The sequence below is a fragment of the Cyprinus carpio genome, chromosome A2, assembly GCF_018340385.1.
Source record: "Cyprinus carpio isolate SPL01 chromosome A2, ASM1834038v1, whole genome shotgun sequence".
NCBI lineage: Eukaryota > Metazoa > Chordata > Actinopteri > Cypriniformes > Cyprinidae > Cyprinus > Cyprinus carpio.
In genome coordinates this window covers 11,978,126-11,999,627 of record NC_056573.1, presented here as the reverse complement: position 1 = coordinate 11,999,627, position 21,502 = coordinate 11,978,126, and the positions used below count along the sequence as shown (strand labels likewise).

The 21,502-nt window shown below is 35.8% G+C and overlaps 1 protein-coding gene across 11 annotated transcripts in view; it reads left to right on the top strand.

The window, feature by feature from the left end:
• kcnn1a (potassium intermediate/small conductance calcium-activated channel, subfamily N, member 1a) overlaps nt 1-20,733 on the top strand; it is a 30,997-nt gene extending 10,264 nt beyond the window's left edge. For 2 of the 11 annotated variants that reach the window (XM_042773337.1, XM_042773298.1), the window contains exons 2-10: nt 2,061-2,510; nt 4,898-4,993; nt 6,268-6,686; nt 13,317-13,458; nt 13,604-13,714; nt 13,970-14,097; nt 15,308-15,316; nt 16,487-16,556; nt 17,713-20,733. In XM_042773337.1, coding sequence (XP_042629271.1) covers nt 2,145-2,510; nt 4,898-4,993; nt 6,268-6,686; nt 13,317-13,458; nt 13,604-13,714; nt 13,970-14,097; nt 15,308-15,316; nt 16,487-16,556; nt 17,713-17,997 — 1,626 coding nt within the window. In that variant the 5' untranslated portion in view covers nt 2,061-2,144 and the 3' untranslated portion in view covers nt 17,998-20,733. Of the gene's footprint in view, nt 1-2,060; nt 2,511-4,897; nt 4,994-6,267; nt 6,687-8,784; nt 8,794-13,316; nt 13,459-13,603; nt 13,715-13,969; nt 14,098-14,980; nt 15,317-16,097; nt 16,458-16,486; nt 16,557-17,712 lie in introns of those variants that run through there. The other 9 variants (XR_006162058.1, XR_006162060.1, XM_042773291.1 and 6 more) reach the window with 9 other exon arrangements.
• The last annotated feature ends 769 nt before the right edge of the window (nt 20,734-21,502 follow it).

The window sequence follows — 21,502 nt, the reverse complement described above, 5'->3', positions numbered from 1 at the left end:
GCATTGTAGCTTTCATACAAAGGTAGATGATTCTGTTGGCATATTCTCCTGTCACTATCGCTGCAGCGGTTGCAGGGATTTTAATACCATCAATTTCAAAGTGGCCTCTTCTGTGTTCAGAGCCTACTATTAATAGTAGTGACATTAAAAATTTGACACACTCAGACTTGCATTAGCTGATGGGCTGTTTGGAATATGGTGTTGTATTAAGTTCAGAACACCCAGGAAAGAAGTGATATGAAATGGCAGTTGTATGTAAGACCAAGCTGTTAGACCCGAAAGCCACTTAGTCTAGCCACAATAAATCTGATTCAAAAATGCTACTACAATCACACATCACAAAAATAAGTACTGGCTGTAATCAGAGTATGTGTTTAAAGGGCATACTTACACATTCTATTTATTTAAGCAAAATTACATGTATAATGTTTTCAGTGTGGACTGAGTTTTGAATTTGCAGCATTTCCTCAAAAACCATTTAAACAGATAGAGAAGTAACACTAATGAATAGCTTTTTTTGTAAGTAGATTGGATTGTGATTACTCCATGCAAATATGAGGTGTGACTGACAGCTAACACTCATTTGTCATAGTCAGTATTTTTGTCAAAGTCATTTTTACTGTAAATTATGAGGTTATGATGCCTAAAATCACTTGTAGAATAAAAAACTATTGCTTTTATTTTTTAGTGATCACTTTTAATATCAGTCATATATCAGTTATCTGTCATAATATCAAAATAAATATAAGTATTGGCCAGAATTTTAATATCGGTGCAGCCCTAATATTGCTTCTATATAAATAAGAAGTAGTGTTAATAGGCCTGCTGCAATTATTGGTTACTTATCTGTTTGCAGGTATTTAACATAATTGCAATTATTTTAGACTGTGATAATATTCTAGTTTCTATTTCAAGGACCTTTAAGCCGGTCAAGGAATGAAATCATTTACATAATGCCAAACATTCGTGGTTCGTACAGTTTTTAATAACATGTCTTCATTGGGTGAGGAGATGAGTTGCTTATTTTATTTCTTTGGAGACAGAATGAAGAATATATATATATATAAAAAAAACATTGCTGTAAAACATATTATATTATATTATATTATATTATATTATATTATATTATAAAATTATATTATATTATATTATATTATATTATATTATATTATATTATATTATATGAAGTTTTGCTTGGCTACAGTTTAAATATAAAGAGGACTGAGAAGATTAAAGTTAAACAAAAACAGAATAAAAAACGTTTAAAATATTAATTTTCACAGCATTTAAGAAATTCATATGAGCCTTTTTAATTATATGATTCCAAGTAGCCTAAAATATAAATATAATGTATCAGTCTTACACTGTAAGTGACATCAACAAAACACAATTAAATAGTTAATCGAAACTATTTGAATGACAATTAATCATCAACACAAATTCATGATCTTATCAGGCCTAATTGTGAGTGTTCCAAACATTTTAGCTCCACTCTGGGTTTCCATTTACCACTATTTGCTAACCTGTGAGAGACATCCTGATTCAGGAGTGTAAGAGAACACCAGTAACACGACTTTCAAAAAGCCCACTCCTCACTGCAGGCAAACAGTGAAACAACCAAACGTCATTACACCTCCCCATATAGGGATATTTAGCCGCGAACCATCACGATTCCTGCACATCTGTTTAGTGTGGGTAATTTCTGCGCTTTCAGAGTAATGAACTAAAAAGAAACACTATCCTTTTTACAATTATTCTATTCTAGTCTTTTTTTTCATAATGTCAGAGTAGGACAAAGGTACATGATTCATATATATATATATATATATATATATATATATATATTTAAATTTACACTTTATTAATCAATTAGTTTACTGTACCATTAAGATTTAGTCATTGTAATACACTGTGGTGTGAAGATGCTGCAGTAGGTCTTCTGATGAAATGTGCCATGGGACACTCTGGTCATGGAGCAGTGCCAACAGAGTAGATTAATGCTGGGTTTCAGTGTATATGCTGCTGATACCTGTTTGTCTGTATTTGATTTTTGCTGACAGGCACATGCTGAGCGAACAAAGCTGAGCCATGCTGGATCCAAGCCCTCCCTCTCCGAGAGCAGTCACTCACTCCCTCAGATAGCCATGAACAGCTGCAAGTACAATGGAGGAGTGGTAAGGCCACTGGGCAGCCTGGCGGCGTCACGACGCAACCTAGCAGAGCATGACTCTGAGACCCAGCCGCTCCAGACACTTCACAGCTCTGGCCTGGAAGTGGTTGTCTCTAAGGGCGGTGGCGAGGACCCCAGCAAGGCGTCCAATGAGAGCCTGGTCCGAGAGAGTGGCAACGAACCACAGAAAAAAAATAAAGATATTGGCTACAAGTTGGGCCACAGGAGGGCACTTTTTGAGAAGCGCAAGCGGCTTAGTGACTATGCCCTGATATTCGGTATGTTTGGGATCGTTGTCATGGTAACAGAGACTGAACTGTCTTGGGGGGTTTACACTAAGGTAGGTGCTTCCTTTTTTGCATTTTTTTTTTCATACAAATACACAAAATATGCTCATGATAAGCAGTGAGATCCAAAAGTTGGAAAAAGAAAGTTCTTTGATTATAAATGTTAGTTATACTTTATTTGGTAACACTTTAATTTACAGTGTCCTTGTTACACAGATTACATGTACTTACTATAGTAATAACAGTAAATTATGCATAATTACATGCAATAACCCTAAACCAACCCCTTTTCTTAACCCTACATGTTGTTAATTAATATTACTCAGTACTTAAAATAAGGTGTAACTTTTATTTTAAAGTGTCCTTGTAACAGTGTAAGTATTATTGAGTAAGCTAATATTAATTAAATATAAAATTAAATATATATTAAATATTAGGGTTAGTTCCGTGTAATTATATATAATTTAGTGTTATTACTATAAGCAACAAGGACAGTGTAAAATAAAGTGTTACCAAAATATCATTTAAATAAAATAAATAAATACAAATATCTATAATGAAATGTTATAAAATAAAAGAAATACTATTCTTTTTACTATTATTTTATTCTAGTCTATTCTATTTGTATTTTCTTTCTTCATAATGTCAGAGAAGGACTGGTTAATGGACCTCACAGTTTGCTCATTACAAAAGTAGATAAAATTTGTGCTTTATTTATCAATTAATTGTTTTCTGTACAATTAAGATTTAGTCATTGCAATGGGGTGAAGATGCTACAGTAGCTCTTCTGATGAAATGTGCCAAAATTAATAAGCAATTTTCTGCACTATTTCAGGCTTAAAAAAATACATTTGTAAATGTTAAAAAGTAAAAAAAAAAAGTAAATTCATGATCATATTTAATTGAACTTTCCACTCAAATGATTATACTGATAATATAATTTGTAATAATGAAATATTAATATTAAAATTCATAAAATAGTAGCTTTTTCACTAGAGGTCTCAGTCTTTTGGACCTCACTGTTCTTCATGAACTGTGTTTCATATCCTTTGGCATATACAGGCTACATCATAGCACATACAGACGTCACATTAATATTTGTCCTCTTAATCACCTTGATCTACTTTGGCATGTAGCTCTTCTCATCTCCTTACTGTTTTGAAGTCTTTCTCACAAGCAGTACTGGAGGTCTTACAGAGTTTAAATACTTTAAATTTTGAGGTAGGCCTATGTTACAGACAACTCCCAAAGCAATTCTTAATGCAGGGTCCACGAAATGAGGTGTTTGGTTCTGTGACCACTCAGTTCCCTTGAGAAGTGGATTTTGTAATGGTTGTGCTATTTCTAGCCCTGTGGGAGAGAACTGCTACACTGCTACTGTCACATTCAGCTGAATTAACCGAATTATCACATGGCTTGATCTTGCATGAAAAATAGAAAAAAGAAAAGCAAGGAACAATGGCATATGAATGTCAGCAGGAAAGAAAGGAACACCAGATGTGTTTGTTAGGAGTCTGACCTTTAAAAAAAAAAACTTGCGGTGACCAACAGGTACATTAATTAGTTTACTATGTAATCTGCCACTCGGGAAATTTATAACAATTTCAGACCTAATTTTTTTTCCGTAGCGGGACCACTGGGACCTGGGGTTAAATTAGAAGGGGTAAGGGAGAAGGGAGTCTAATTTCACTGTTAAAATTAAATCTTTTAATTGCTTTTCTGTGGTTATATAAATTATGCACACTTTGCTGAGTTTCATATACTGGCAGAACATGAAATTTTGATTTGGGTATCTTTGCACACAGATTAAATGTACCTTCAATGACAAAACAGTAAGGTAAAAAATAAATAAAGTAAGGCAACATTTTAAGTGTAACATCATAAAATACAGGCTTATAGACTGATGGCTTAAATGGGCATTTTATGCTCTGAACTACATTTACCTTACCATTTATTACTTCTTCCTCCAGTCTGTATGAAACATGCTCATCTGTAATCCAACAAATAATCTGTTGTACAACACTAACATTTCAACCAACGAGTCCCACACTCCCACCAACACATTTAAACTGAGATGACAGGACAGTGCCGAAAAAACGTTCAAGTATTCACAACATCAAATACACCCACATAGCGTGATTGTGCATGTATGTCATAGGGAGTTTATACAGAGAGTAAACCTAATATCAAACATAATCAGATGTTTTGGTGCCCAATTGCATGAGGTTCATTTGTTGCCATGGGGAATATTATGGAAAGTACATTTTTTGTTCCTGACACAGTGGGGATGAACTCCTCCAGGGTGAAGCACTGCAGTGTATTGTGACGCAGATGGTTTAGACAGCATCTATTCATACAAAAATGTTTCATTTAGTAAGCATGATTTTATAACTTTAGTGTTTGTTCATACTAATGGTGTGTTTCGTTTCTCTTGTTGCAGGAATCTTCATATTCATTTGCACTGAAATGCCTTATCAGCCTTTCCACTGTTATTTTGCTTGGTCTTATAATAATGTACCACGCTCGGGAAATACAGGTTAGTTCTTGAGTATCAGGAACAAAAAGTTGATTGTTTTGTATTTGAATGATCTATTAATGCCAATTTTAAGGTGAAATGTGTAATTTATGTGTGACGGACAGAATTCAAAAACATTTTCAAGGAGGTTTTTCTAAACACTCCCACTCCAGCAGTTTCATATTGATCTGCATTGCTGATTTGTTAAGTGTTTGCTCGTTCCCAGCATGCATTGCAGCATGATAACATTTGGCTGTTACTTTTATATAATTATTGTTTTGCTGTTTGCTGATGGTTTTTATGCTGTTGTTGTTGATTTTGTCATTATTGAGGTTTATGTGTGAAGTGCTGAGATCTATGTGCTTGTACATATATAAAGGTAATATACAGAAAACTATTACTGATATAAAATGAAAACTGATTTTTTTTATAATAAATATTTATAAATATACTATATATAAGAATAGAAACATGGTAGATTAAAATTTTGCTAATTTAATTTTAGTTGAAGCTGAAATGCATTGTTGCCTTGACCAATGTTATTTTATTATCACTGATATGCTTTTATAGCTTTTATTAATATGAATAAGTTGTTTTTATTTTTAGGCTATATCTTTAGTTTTTGTTTTAATTTTAATTAAAGTTTTAGTAATTTTGTTGTGTGATTTTGTCATTTTTATAAATTTTTTATTCAATATTCATTTATATATTGAACTAGTTTCATTTCAATTGTTGTTATTTTAGTACATCAAATTAAATTAAATGAAATTAAGAATTGCTGTCTTGGCAACTAGCTGAAATCATGTTTCAGCTAGAAATCATGTTTAAGTTTTTTATATTTCATTTTATTTCAGGTAAGGTTTATTTAATTTCAAGTAATGGCATATTTAAGTTTTTTTTTAGCTATAATAACCCTGGTCTTTATGAGTTTACTGGCTAAACAAGATTTTTTGCATTTAGCGATCAGTACTACAGACAGTGTCAGACACAACTGAAAAATCTTAAGCCATCATGTTGCCTTTATTTGTTTTTGTTCTGTTTTTTTTTTTTTTTTTTAACAGTTTCTTTTTTACAGTGAGTGTTTACACTTTTTGAGGGAATCAGGCTGGTTTTATAGTTTTCTGTATGTACTAAGTTAGAATACAAGAAGGTTTTTACCATCAAAAAAATTACACACTTTACCTTTAAGGCATCACCTGACATTACATGCCACTAATACATGTTTTCCAGAGGAACTCTGAGTTTCTCTTAACTGCTCTGTTAAATACACCCTGTTCTTCACCTGCTCCCCACAGCTGTTCATGGTGGACAATGGGGCGGATGACTGGAGGATAGCCATGACATATGAGCGCATCTTCTTCATTGTCCTGGAGCTGCTGGTATGTGCCATTCACCCAATCCCGGGCCAGTATGTGTTCACATGGACGGCCCGGCTGGCTTTCACCTACGTGCCCTCCGTGGCAGATGCCGACGTAGACATCATCCTTTCCATCCCCATGTTCCTCCGCCTCTACCTGATTGGCCGGGTCATGCTCCTTCACAGCAAGCTCTTCACCGACGCATCCTCACGCAGCATAGGTGCCCTCAACAAGATCAACTTTAACACACGATTCGTCATGAAGACCCTTATGACCATCTGCCCGGGCACCGTGCTGCTGGTCTTCAGCATCTCCTCCTGGATCATCGCGGCCTGGACCGTTCGGGTCTGTGAGAGGTATGGCACCACAACGATTGTGATCCCGAGCTACACAGCTATACCCCTCCCCTCCACTCGTTCCCTTTCGCTCTCTTTTTCTGTCTTTCGCTCTCCTCTCTGCATCTCCCACTCACTCATTCCCTCCAGGAGCATCTCCAACAGCCTCACGCTCCCTGTATGAAGAGCTTTTTTCCCATCAGCTCTGCGATTGCACCACAAATCCCAGTCCATGTTTTGTAAGATGTCTTAGCAATTGTTAAATAATTCATGACTGTCTAATTGTTTGTTTGCGGAATGGTTTGTTTTGGTAATCTTGAGGAACCCCAAGGATACCCACTTCAAAAACTGCATCATCATGATCTCATCCCATGAGGCAGTGTAGATTTCGACATATTAAGGCACATTAGGAGATGGACATACAGAGCCTTGTTGGGCTAAAGCAGCACTGTGATGGATGGGTTAGATTCAAAAGACAGTGATCATTAACTGTTTTATCTGTATTCTGTCTTTGCCATTCCTGCCTGCGTTACCTGCTTCTCCTTACCTTTACCTCTCCAACACATGCTTTGTATCAGGATCAATTTAACCTGAATCAAACATAATTCATTCATTCAATTCTATGCAGAAACTTCAAGCCCTATTCACACTGTCAGCAACTCGCAATGACAAACCAACCAAAAGTTATTTGATTTCAGTGAGAGCCGCCTATGTCCAGTGATACGACCACATTGAGAATTGTTTATTCTATGCAGACACGAATGAGGTGTTGCAATGCGGCAACAACTAATAGAAGTACAGCGGAGTTTCACTTGATTCATCTCCTGTGAGATACTGTAGGCAAGATGTTAATGTTACCGTGAGCAATTAGATAAACTGATAATTGTTTGTCTTGTTCATTGCATGATGCATTTATGAACTGCTGCAATTACTATACAAACATTTCTCTCTGCTGAATGATAATTTTTAGCAGAAAGAGGACTGACATTTTCACTGGCTATATATTTCATTTGTGATGAGATTTTCAAAAGCTATGGCCAGTTATGCAGCCCACCAATAATATGACACAGCGAAAATTAGCGGCGAACAGTAGCCTATAAAATGCTGTCAGTGTGAACGGGGGCACTAGAAATTTAGTATGAATATATAATAGAGCTGAGTAAAAAGTTATTTTCAGATTAATTGTGATCTTCATTTGAACAAATTCTTTAAAATTCTTGATAGATCATTTACTCTAAGCTACGACAAAGAAAGTCATATTTTACCCTTTTTTTTTTTTTTTTTGCAGAGAATGTAAAATGTTCAAAAGGTGTGTATCATGAGTTGGACTGCAATAACCTACAGCGCATACAGTGCAGTCCGATTCACAAACAAATGACTTTTTTAAACAGGAAAAAAAAAAAAAAAAAAAAAAATCTAAATTTTACCAAATTGGGAAATATGTATTGACACCTAGCCCTTATATACAACAGTTGTCTTTTTCCAACTACACTCTTAAAAATAAAGGTCCCAAAAGGGGGCTTTTGTATTGATGCCATAGAAGAACCATTTCTGTGAACAGTTCTAAAAATAACCTTTTTTTTAATAGTGTGAAATATATTTGAGTAATCTGAAGATCTTTTTCCACTATAAACAACCTTTTGTGCACTGTACAGTTTCCATGAATTTTAAACGTTCTATCATCGCCAGTAAAGAACCTTTGCTTTTAAGAGTGTAAGGCAAACAAAAGATATGACAAGAAGAGGTGTCGGTAACTCTCATCTCTGTGGCAGAAAGATGGTTCACTTCTGAAAGGTTGTTTACAAAAGCAGCAGTCTCTGGCAATATTTCACTTTTGTGGGTTTATAAGAGACTGAACAGGCAATAATGAAGAGTTTGGAGTGGTAAACGCGGTGAAGGTTTTGATGTTACACCATACCACTACCCAGCACTCTGCACCCCAGTCTCATCGGCTGCAATGCACGACACGATGCTGCCCACACTCATGGTTTTTTCTTGCGTGAGTAATTTGCGTTGCATATGCGTGCGTGTATGAACGTATGGGAAGAGGTTTCGAGTGCGTGTGTGTGACTATAATTCACTGTTGTACTTTCTATTTCCCCTCTATGCTGCTCCATAGGGATGCCATGTGAGTCCTCGTTCTCTAGCCGTGGAAAACCTATCATTGTTCATTGAGCTGGTGCCACTGCTGCTCTAAGAGGGGGGAGGGGGTGGGATTTGGCAGCTCTGACTGAAAAATAAAAACTCCAATAGATTAATTTATTGATAAAAACAAAAGGAAAAACGTGTGAATGTGGCACCATCCGCAAAAGAGAAGTTTGTTGATAGCAAATGCACTTATGGTTTCGAAAGCTATGATTTGTGCAGCACTGTGAATCAAGCGTCTCTTTCTAAAGTGCTCAGGAGTAGGAGGGAGGAGGAGGAGGAGGGAGTTTGTGTTAAAATGGAGCAGCTCCTTCAAATCACCTTTACAAACAGGCCTGAGGGCAACTCTTTTTTCCCGATTATTCCTTCAGCAGCTGTTATTGAACTATAATACGCCCCAGCACAAAAGAGAGCTTCATAAATACCTGTGAAACAAACCTTTATATTTTACCTGTTACATGTGCTTTTCTTTGCAACTTTATTGTATTCAAATATAACATAACATGTAACAGTCAGGTCACATGTTTGTTCTCACATTTATTTTATCTTAAACCTTTTCTGTTACGACACAGAAAATGTGTGTAAGCAGTTAGACAACGCTTGGCCCCTTATAGATGACAATTTGAGCACAAAAAGGTGGAATGTTGCTGTCCATTCTAGCACAGTCTCCTCAGAGACGAGAGAAAGCAAGGTTTTAGGATGCTAGATTATTGGGTGCCCACTTCTGGTAAACTATGAAACAGCATGGTAGTCTTCATGTTTACTGCTTTGTCGTCATTCAAAAGAGGCGCTCGTTTCTCCAAAGTGCTGCTAAATTGGGCCTTTTACTGCACTATTTCTTTTTTCTAAGCACACTGGCCAGCCCAAATGGCAGAACGGTGTGAGACTGGACGAGCACGGAGTCCGTCTGGAATGGGAGGGACGGGAAATGAAGGAAGGGCTGGAACATTGGTGGAATATTGCTGCTATTTGCAACGTTGGCTTATCATTCACACTTGAGTTCATGTACCTCCTGTTCATCGCTTCACATCTCTCGGTTCTGTTTCCGCCCCCATCCTGCCCACTTTTCCCTGAATATTCTGCATGACTCAGACAGTTTCCTTCTCGTAGGTCCTTTCCCCAAATATACGTACAATTCCATGCATCATTCCATCTTTATCTCCTTCTCAAATACGTTTTCTTGTAGCTGAAAGTTTGATAACAGAAAAGCAAAATATGATTAGCCAGAAATAGAGCATTTGCAGGCTATTGAGAAGGTATATTATAACATGATACCTTCCAGTTTGTCAAGATGCTTCACAGTATCTCCATGTATGCTGTCTTTGGTGCACACAGTTACTGCTGTGTTGTTTTAAGAACAGAAATCAGAAGATGAATAAAAACCAGCTTGCTAACAGCATATGATCAATTAAAGACCTGCTAGAAGGACTGTTTCTACAAAACGTGTCCTGATGACTGTGTTTTATTTGTGCCCAAAGCATGTTACCTTCCTCCAGAGAACTGGAATATTGTGTCTGAACCTTGCCTGGATTTGTCACACTGAAGCCTCTAACATGCAGTGTGAGCTGAAAATGAAGTCAACTATGTAAGGGGATGGGGGGCTAAACTATGGGATTATATGTGGTGGCATCGCCACTGTGTGACACTTAATTAACATTAGGGATGCACAGTATATCAGTACCATATCGGCTATGAACCGATATTAGTGTCATTGTTTTTTTTTTTTGTTTTTTTTTTTCAAGTAAATTTCTATCAAGCTACATTAAATATTTAATTGTGCATACACATTTCCCCTATTTGTATTTTTAGATTTTGCACAATATATCGGTACCATATAGGTTATTATCTGATATTAGTGTTTTTTATTTGTTTATTTGTATCAGGCTATATTGAATATTTAATTGTACATACTCATTTCCTCTATTTGTATTTTTAGATTTTGCACAATATATTGGAATTATTATTAACCGATGTTATTAACCGATATTAGTGCTTTTTAAATTTATTCTGCTATATTGAATATTTAGTTGTGCATATTAATTTGCTGTATTTGCAGATTTTGCACAATATATCAGTGCCGTATTGGTTATCAACCGATGTTAGTGTTTATTTATTTATTTATTTGTATCAGGCTATATTGAATATTTAATTGTGCATAATCATTTCCCCTCTTTTTTATTTTTAGATTTCCATCATCTAATGCTCACTTAAAGTTAATCTTTTAAAAAAATGAATAATTTAATTTGTTTTTGTTAAAAAATAAACATTTTAAAGTTGTTTTTGTTTTAATTTATACAAAATAGTACAAAATGTATTTAATTTATACGTTTTTATTGACCATAACACAAAAATAATTACCAGCTTATCAGTAATGACCAGAATTCTGTACATCCCTAGTTAACATGGGTGTATAAGGATAAATGTCTTAATATTTGCTCCATCATTGCATCCTCTAACCATGCTGCAGAGTTTGAGTCATTAAAGGAATGAGATTGCTGGGTTCTGTGAGTTTTGCTACTAAACAATCATCTGTAGAGGTTTTATAGAAAATTGGGATATGACTGGTGTATGTGGGGAAACACTTTTTTTTAGATAGACATCTTGATCTAAGTTGAAGGTGGTGCCAGCTCTTCTCCATTTTATGCTAGTATTGCATACAGTATATTGAGAGCTTTAGAAGACCAGTATGTAGCTTTTTACTTTCGATTACTAGCAGTGAGGGAAATGTTAATGCACTGCTACACTGTCAAAGCAAAGGCAAGCTAATGATGAAGACAGTGTGCATAGTCATGATCAGGCCCACATTGCATATTCATGTTCATGTGTGCAAACAGAAAGACCTCACAGGATATGACCTCTTCCAAAAACTGTGCCATGTGAATTATTAGAGTCTAATGGGCTTCTAAGAGCAAGTGTATGGTTGAGATAATTGTAGAATTCAAGTCTGATGTAAAAGGGTCTTTACCAGAGTTCTTTGAGAGAAAAATCTGGTATGCCGAGGACTTGTTCTACTTCTGAGACCTGACACCAGCTTCAAAAAAGATCAGTTGAAAATGACTGAACCTATATTAGAATGGTTTGTGCCAGCACTGTGCGTTGTTTCACAATGGTGATGTAGCACATGGGCAAATATCTTTTATGAGAATCATCCCTCACTAGAACTAATTTTATTAACCTGCATATACCTGAATGAATTTTTGAAAAAATGATCAAATGTAAACTAAAAGCTATTTTTTTTTCCTAATTCAATATGTTGGTCAGTTTTATTTTAGGGTTTGTATCTTGCTCTCAATATACTGGCTTATACAGCATGCAGGATGTGGATTTCTTCTCTAAAATGCCTGCATGGTAACTATGCTTTTCGCATGTGAAAATGGGGATCTCCCATTACTTTAAATAATAAAAAACAATTTCAACGCTCTTGCTCTTAGAGCATGACCACAGAGTTGAATTGTGATATAGACAGGCGCAACTGATAGCAGCATGACCTCACTTGTGTTTTGAGTATGCTGTCTTTTTGGGGTGGACATATATGAACTTTTAACTTTTTTTAATGCAATAAATGTGTTTGATTAGAAATGATTCGATGTTGAAACTGAATTAACATTGTGAATCACTTACGTTCAGTCTGGCTACTCATTATGACTGTTGAAGAACCTGGGTATTGTTCTGTTATTCCTCATCAGAAGTGTTCCCATGTTTTATTAAATGCAGATAAATGTCTTCTGACCTGTGCTTAACTCCTCCTTGACAGGCTGGGAAAAGGTCAACCTCCTGCAAATATGTGAATGAGCTGCTAGCAATAGTCTAGTCTGGGGACCATGATTTAGGTCATTGGATTTGCCTCTAAGGAGTTTACTTTATTTTTATATATATATAGTTTTTAGCTGAATTAGATCATCTTTTCACTGACTTGTGGACTGGATTTCACAGTCGAGTATTGTTGATTTGCAAAGTGAAAACAGACACTTTATTTGACCACTTGTGTTAGTTGTTTAATTTCCTATTGAAAATACATAATAATTAGAATTTTAAAGGATATCAAATATATTTAGCTTTTTATACATTTTTAATCATTTACATTATTGCATTTATTTATTTTTTATTATTATATTTTCACTTTAAGGATATTGAAGCTTTTTTTTTTTTGTCTGGGAAGGTACAGAATCATTTGTATGGTCAAAACACATTAGCATGTACATATTTTTAATAATACTAAATCTTATCCAGTAAGGTATTTACTGCTTTTGGTAAGTTTTTCTGTCACTTTGTGTGTTTTTTCCCCCTTATTAGAGGAAAAAATTGTCATCAAAGACCTGATGTTGAAATGCTGATTTAATTTGACTAAATTCTACAAAAAAATAAAATAAAAAGAATCACATAATTCACCAGAAATGTTTGAAAATATTTTGTCAATTGGGGCAAAAGTTGATAATTAAACGTTAAGCCTTTTTTTTCCCACAGCCTGATTATGGTTCTCTGCCTATTCTGTTCTTACTATTCTAGGTATCATGACAAACAGGAAGTCACTAGTAACTTTCTGGGAGCTATGTGGCTAATTTCCATAACTTTCCTATCAATTGGCTATGGAGATATGGTTCCTCATACCTACTGTGGGAAAGGGGTCTGTCTGCTCACAGGAATCATGGTATGTCATTAAAAGAGAATTATAATTAAATATCATTTCAAATAGAATTTAGGTTACATTTGTGAAATTAACATGATTTTTTGTCACATTTTTAATAGTAATATTTATGTTGAAAATAAATGCTATTCACCGTCTCTTCTTGTAGGGAGCTGGTTGCACTGCACTTGTAGTCGCAGTGGTAGCCAGAAAGTTAGAATTGACAAAAGCTGAGAAACACGTCCATAATTTCATGATGGACACCCAACTTTGTAAACGAGTAAGTGACTGAACTTTATTTTGCAAACTTGGGAAAGAACTAGCCATTTGTGTTGAGTACAGTATAGAATATATATAATCTTTAACCAATCGTAATGTTGTTTTAAACATTCCCTCATTGCAAAAAATATACTTTCTCTGGAAAATACATAGTTTCTGTCAAACTGGCGAATGGTCATGTATTGTAGTTCTTTTTCCTAAATACTTCATTATTTTCATCTGTAAGTAATGTTTCATTTTCGTGCTTTTCTCCCAGGTAAAGAACACAGCTGCCAATGTACTCAGGGAAACATGGCTCATCTACAAACACACCAAGTTAGTAAAGAAGATAGATCATGCCAAAGTGCGCAAACATCAGCGCAAGTTCTTGCAGGCCATTCACCAGTAAGCACAATGTTTCCACACTTCAATATTTTTTTAATGATAATGAACTGCAGTTATGATTAATCATCCCTTGAACAGTAACATTTATCAAATTGAAAGATTATGATTAACTCTTTCCCCGCTATTGACGAGTTATCTCGTCATTTAGAAGACAACGCTTCCCCGCTTTCCGTGTTTTCACTGTTATACACTCGGGGGCACTATAACACATCTTCTGAATGAGTACAAAACTTCCCGAACAAAAACACACATGAGCAGGACGAAAAAACTAGTTATCTCTTATGTAAACAGATGCATATGATAAATAATGCGATCGTCAGCAATAGACAGCATATAAATGAAAACTGCATAATGTTATGGAGGAAAATGATGATCTAGGAAGTGGTATATGGCTGTGCAAGCTTTGGAGGTGTTGATGGAAGTGATTTACTGGATTTATGCTTTGATAATCGTACAGAATATTAGTTTTTGATAAAAATGTGATTTTCTCACCTTTTTGCTCAAAATTATACATTTTTATGAAACCTACATATATTAAAGTGTTGATAAAAAAAGAATGCTTTACGCTAGAATAAAACAGATTTTTTTGTTTAAAAGTAGAGGCCTTGATCTTTATTTTGGTGTATTGCATATTCAAATATTCATTTAGCAAAATATACTGTAGGCCATCAAATTTTAGTGAAAATCATCAAAATCGCTGGCAGTGGCTGGCAACTTTTTTCAAAAATGCTGGCGGGGAAAGAGTTAAAAGTTAAAATATGTTTATTTTGTGAATATATATTTTCAATGAATGTTCAACTGTATGTGTTATTCAAAATTCAAAATAATTCAAGAAACTACTGTTTCATGTTTTGAACGCTTTGGTTTTGTCTCTTTTTTTAAGGAACTGTCGTATATTTTCTAAAGTCATGTTGAATTAGAAGGGGCAGGTATTTGATTATCCAAGTTCCCAAAATCACTGATCCCCATATTGTATCATAAGTTCTTGTCAATCAAGTGTCGAAGAGATTAGCAATGAGTTCTGAACTTCTCAGGAGAATCTGTCAGCATGTTATTGTTTGTAATGTGATGATTGTCCTTCTCCCCTCTCCTTCCCAAACCCGTACCTTGTGGTTATGGTTAGTGCAGTGTAATGGCTCACATGTTGTGTATATGTTGTGGTTTCTAAACTTGAACTGTGTTTTGTCTTCGTTCTGCTCTATCACTGCAGAGCTCAGAAGTAAGTTTTGTCCTCTGTGTTTTTCTCCCTACATCCCCCTGTCTCTGTTTCATATGCATGGAGTTGGAAGCTGAATGCCGATTTTGGTTACTTATATTGCTTCTCTCCATTCTAAGTCTAGAATGAAAAAGATGCAACATTACTTAATGCTGTATGGTTTTATGTAACCTTCTGAAGGAGAAGCATCTTTGGAACTGTTGATTTGTTCATTTGCACCAAATCCATTATTCAAAAGTAAATCTCTGTATTAACTTGCATTGATAGCCCCACCTTGTGTGTCCAGAGGAAAAATAAGCTCAGTATGTCAGACAAGATGTTCAGGACATTCATAAACACACTTGACTTTAAATTAAATAGTCTTGCAATTAACCTCTATTAGCTCAGTAAAACGTGTTCAGTTGATGCCGTGTTCCCTTCGACATTTAGAGTCATTCAGGGCTTTGATGCAAGATGATATGGAGTTTTTGCATTAGAAAGAATGCTGACCATGTCCTGCATCTCCAGATTTTTATTTTGGATACACCAAAATAAATCCATTAAGGTTGAAAAGATAAAAGAAAAAAAAAAAGAAAAAATCAAATCTTGCCATTTGCCAACAAATGACAAATCGGAGCGGAGGACTCGCATTGTTTTAATTACGACACTTAACTGGCAGGATATAAAGGCAGCCTTTCTTACAATTTCTCCTCATGGTCAGAGTCATCCCTGTACTCTTTCATAGTTGCTATGGCACAAAAAAAAAAAAAAATTCATTAACACATTCTTTTAAAATTTTGTTCAGAACCAAGCCCACAGCAAGCAATGCCATTCTCACAAGCATTTTCAGCGGTGTCACATATACCTCTACCTCAGCTGTTTGCCACTTCCTTTGACCTCATCCACAAACGAGGCTCTCGGATGGCTTTTTTTGTGAATGGTTGACGCGTGCCTGCAGGGGCAAAAGGAGATGTGTCATGTTTGAACGTTAAGTTAAGAGTTTTCTCTTCTTTACATTTCATAGATTGGGTTTGCATGTCTGGTATGGCAAACAGGACTGTGAATGCTTGCATGCAGGCCACTCTCTCTCTATCCCTCATCCTTATCAAGTCTTCCTGACAGGAATCTGTTACTCTTCCCTAACGTCCCCCTCCTCCCAACCCCCCATCCCTCCATAACCCTGCCTCCTCCCAGGCTCCGCAGTGTGAAAATGGAGCAGAGGAAACTCAATGACCAGGCCAACACTCTGGTGGACTTGGCGAAGGTATATGTTAAAGGCTTTATACTGTGCATGTAACCATCTACATCTTCAACAGAATCATTCTAAGCACAGTCTAGTGTTGTTTCTATGTAGTGGCATTTTCATGTTAAATGCAGGTTATATTAAAAAGTAAAAACTAAAGTATTTTAAGTCAGTAGTTTTATTTTTTATGTCAGTTAATGAAATAGTTGTGCTAGTCAACCAGATAGCTTAGGATTAAAACAGCTGTGGTCAAAAGTTTAAATATACTTTACAGATTCTGCAAAATAATAATAATTTTAACTAAATAAGAGAGATCATTAAAAAAAGGATTGAATATACGTTATTTTACATGACATGTTTAAATACAGTCCATTGTACTAGATCGAATCCCTCACAATCTTCAAGAAACAACTGAAAACTCATCTCTTCCGTGAGCATCTGACTGCCTCCTAAAAAACAAAAAAATTCTATGCCTTCACTTTTTCTATTATTATCCTTTTCCTCTTCCTGTCCTAGCTTTTACAGTTTTGAACAATAACTGAAACCTTGTTTAACGGGCACTTCTTGTGTTTATTGCCATCGTATGATAAATCGCTTGTTGTATTCCTCAACTGTAAATCACTTTGGATAAAAGCATCTGCCAAATGAATAAATGTAATTTAAATGTAGATAATAGCTGAAATTATATATATATATAAAAGACCCCTTTCAAAAGTTTACTTACTCTTGATTTTTAATGCTGTGTGTTGTTACCTGGATGATCCACGAAGGTTTTTTTTTTTTTGCTTTATAATAGTTGTTCATGAGTCTTTTGTTTGTCCTGAGCAGTTAAACTGCCTACCAAAATCCTCCAGGTCTTTGCTTTCCTAGCATCTTATGTATACTTGAACCCTTTCCAACAATGTCTGTATGGTTGTTGAGATCCATCATTTTACACTGAGGACAACAGGGACACATACACAACTATTACAAAAGGCAGCAAAGTGCATTAAGAGTTTGGGGGGTGAAAACTTTGTGAACTCAATGATCAAGGTAAATTGTATAAAAAATTCTTGAGAACATGTTTTGTAGCTTCTGAAGGACAATACTAATCTATCTTTAACCAAAATAAGATTTATGAAATGGATGGATTTATTGATTAATTTGATCTCACTCTTTTTTCTGCGTACTTTTCCAGACTCAGAATGTGATGTACGACCTGGTGTCAGAGCTGCAGGAACGCAGTGAGGAGCTGGACAAGCGTATTGGCACATTGGAGGACAAGCTGGACGCAGTCACCGGCAGCCTGCAGGCTCTGCCCTGTCTGATCTCCCAAGCCATAACTCAGCAGCAGCAGGACCTCCTGGATGGCTTCGTGCACCGCTTCTGCCCTGCTTCGCTGGGCTCGGAACGCTCCTGGACCCCTTCCAGACGGCGGCGCTCGCCCTCCACTGCCCAGCACACTTCCTCCGACAGCGGCTAACGTGGGCCTGGACCTGCTCGCTGCTTCCAAAGGTCTCAGACTTATAAACATAAGATGAACAAGCCGAGATTGAGGACTCGTGTTAATAAGTAGAGACAAATTATCAAAAATAGTAGATATATGGTTTATGTTTAGCCATTGTATGGCTGTTCAAGTTAGCTTTTTTATAAAGCCCTCATATATTTACAAGACTGAGTTCAGGAAGCTGGAGTGAGTCCAGGAAACTGGTCCTTGAAAATGCGAGATCACGGGGTCCACGGGAAGGTGGGCCCAAGCAATGCCTGCCAGAGTGAACCAACGCAGACCACAAAGGAGCGACGCACCCACATAGAAGAGATTCACTGGTCCTGTATGACATCTGTGCCAGGATGAGCACCGAGAACACGTCACTTCAGCATTCAGCTGGAGACGCAGGAGCACATGACCTTACTACTGAGTAGAATAATGCAGGAATGCCAACCTTAAGGATTCAGTTCCCTTGGTCCATTAAGGGAAATTGGGTGCAACTAACCTTTTTTAGTTACATATTGGCATGTTATTTTTTTCAGTGCCTGAATGTATAGATTGTGGAGGGTTGTCCATTTACAAATTTTGGAGCAAATTTTTGTACAATGTTAACACAAGCATTGCATTCCTTTTTCAGATACATTCCACTTGAAGACATTTAACTTGTCTGTCTTAACAATACCATTAACTCTGTCGTACTCTTCTCTTATTTTCTGAAGCCTTTCAATACTTCCACCAGTTAGGGAAGGAAAAGATGGAAGGAGGTAAGAGCAGGAAGGAAGGAAGGAAAAAAGGAAAGAAATATTGGAAGGAAGAAAATAAAAGAAGCTGGTAACACTTTCATTTTAACAAAATCTGAGCTTCCAGAAGTGTTCACATTACCGAGAGGCTGCGTTTTTGAATCTGAAATGACAGCACAGAGTGCTAAATGCTGTGGTAGGCACAAATGTATGACAGGACTGAGATTTAAACCTTGCATGTTTCAGTGCAATTGTGACGAATGGATTATGGATGGTTTTTTCAAATGTGTGTGTGTGCTATTTTGTTTTATTTCACTTATTTTTTACACAGAAATGCATTGGATAGTATTTTTAGAGTTGCAAATATAGCGGTGCATTAATGTGGTAATGTATGTTTAATGCATTCCTTGTTCTACCTACAAATGAATTCCTCAACCAAGAGATTGGCGAATCCGTGAAAACTAGAATTAACACTAAACAAATCATTCTATAATCATAAGAAGACCTTCTCTGAGAGAATACATCTGATGGAGCGGAAGGAGATGCTTCAGGAAGACATTATTGTGGCTCACACTTGCACTTTTCAGAACATACCGTTAAGGCAGCTTGGAGCTAAAATCTGTCTCTCCTGTTCACATGTATTTTACTGACATCTATGGATTTAAATAATCACACAACTTTAAAAGCAACTGACAATGTTATGTGTTTGATGGTGTAATTGTCACAGATTTAAAACCAATGGTAAATGACTGCAAACCATCTCACTGCAACTTGCTTTAGAAAAGTTTTATTTTTATTTATTTTTTTATTATTATTAATTTGAGTTAGTTTTCCTGTTAGTTTGATATATATATTTTTTTTTTTAAATCTGAGACATTATTTTAATATTTTTTTTTTAAATAAGATCAGGCAAAAATGGGGTAGTAATTATTTCTGCTTGACTTAATATTTAGAAATGATATTTTTTTGCCTATTTTTATTTTTCAAGAATTTGGATTCCTAACCAAAGCCTATATCCATATTAAATTAAAAACTAATATATTTTATACAGCGTATGACCACATAGAAATTAAGCTGCACACTCACTCAAAGACACATACTTCATTTGAGGTTGAAGCTAAATTTCATCCAAAACATTTTTAATAATGCATGTTTGCTTTTTCTGATTTGCTCATAAAACATTTAAATTATTATTAAATTAAAAGTTTTCCAGTTTACCATTTGGCGGCTTGATCACAACTCCTATCCAACTTGTTTCAGTCTTGTCAATACTGTGTTTAGGTCTTACGTATTTCCAGTCCTCTGTTCTTGTGTACAAACGATGCCTAAAATTAGCAACCTTGCCAAACAATGATGACTACATTTAAAGTGAAAACTTCTCACAGCTTTCATTGTTGAAATATACTTGACACTTCTAGCAGATTTTGATAAAAAGACGAACTGAGAATAACATTGTCATAACATTGAATTTCTAATGTAGACAAAAATAGAAGAACAGGCTGCTTTACTATTTAAGCTGCTGTTGGTGACCAAAATCAAGTGCAATTTAGATAAAAATAATTTGGTGTAAAAATGCATGACCATTACCCCTGTTCATGCCTTTCTTTCACTGTCAACACAGTCTGAATGTTGTTATGTGCCAATTATGAAGTAAGACTCAGATGCCTTCTGATGTCAAACTGCATACACGAGTAGATGGAACACCAAATCACTAGAAAGATTTTTTTTTTTTTTTTTTTTTTTGACTACATGATTTTCTTTCAGATTTTTCCTAATTGCCTTTCTTTGTGAAATACCTGTGAATGATTATACAGAGAGATGAACTTGCATTTTGTATCCTCCCAGGTTGACTGTACATAAAGGCATGGGTTATCATGGTCTCGTATGTTGAGATCCTCTTATTTTGTTTACATAGAGATAGCCCAAGAAGCTACAGTGTGGACAAAATCTACCCATGTTTAAGATAATAAATATCAAATTCTTTAGAATACACTGTGGCACTGTGATATTGGATGAGCATGTGTTCAAATGAGGAAGAAAAGTATCAGAGCCTCCTTCTGTGGATATGTGATATTAAAACACTTCCAGTACAATAGTTCTTAATTAACTGGGACAAATGTGTGAACATCTCGTTCTAGCAATATGCAATGCATCGTTCCTTTTAAAAATAAATATATCTTCTTGATGTGTTTGATGTGCTGTTGAAGGAGGCAGACCTAGATCCTTATGTGAGATGTGAGAATGTTGCAGAGGGACATCTTTGAGACAATCCCAGAAGAGTGAAGAAAATGGGCCACATCAAGCTGGTAATGACAGCATGTGAGAGTAAGACATATGCCTATTAACAGCGGAGCGGACCTCATAAACATTTAATTGAAAAGGGATGAAGATAAACCACATTTAGCTATCTTGGGACAAAAACGACCCTTAGGACATTTTCCAAGGTGAATTCAGACACACGACGACCTTTGAAATTTATCACAGATTTATGTAATCACAGCTGAACACCATATAAAGTATTCTGATAATTTGCAGTTCCTCAGATCACCACACAGGTGTCCATAAGTTCCTACAAGTAGCTGAAATGACTGTCAACAGACTGTCCTCCAGTAACCCTGTTATGAAGGCGTTGAGACCCTAAATAGGATGACGAGGTTATCCACAGGATTTCACCAGTGTGGCAATTTGTGGAACCTAATGTGGTATCTTTACATTTTTTTTTCCAACTATTGAATTAATTTAACTGAATTTAAATGATT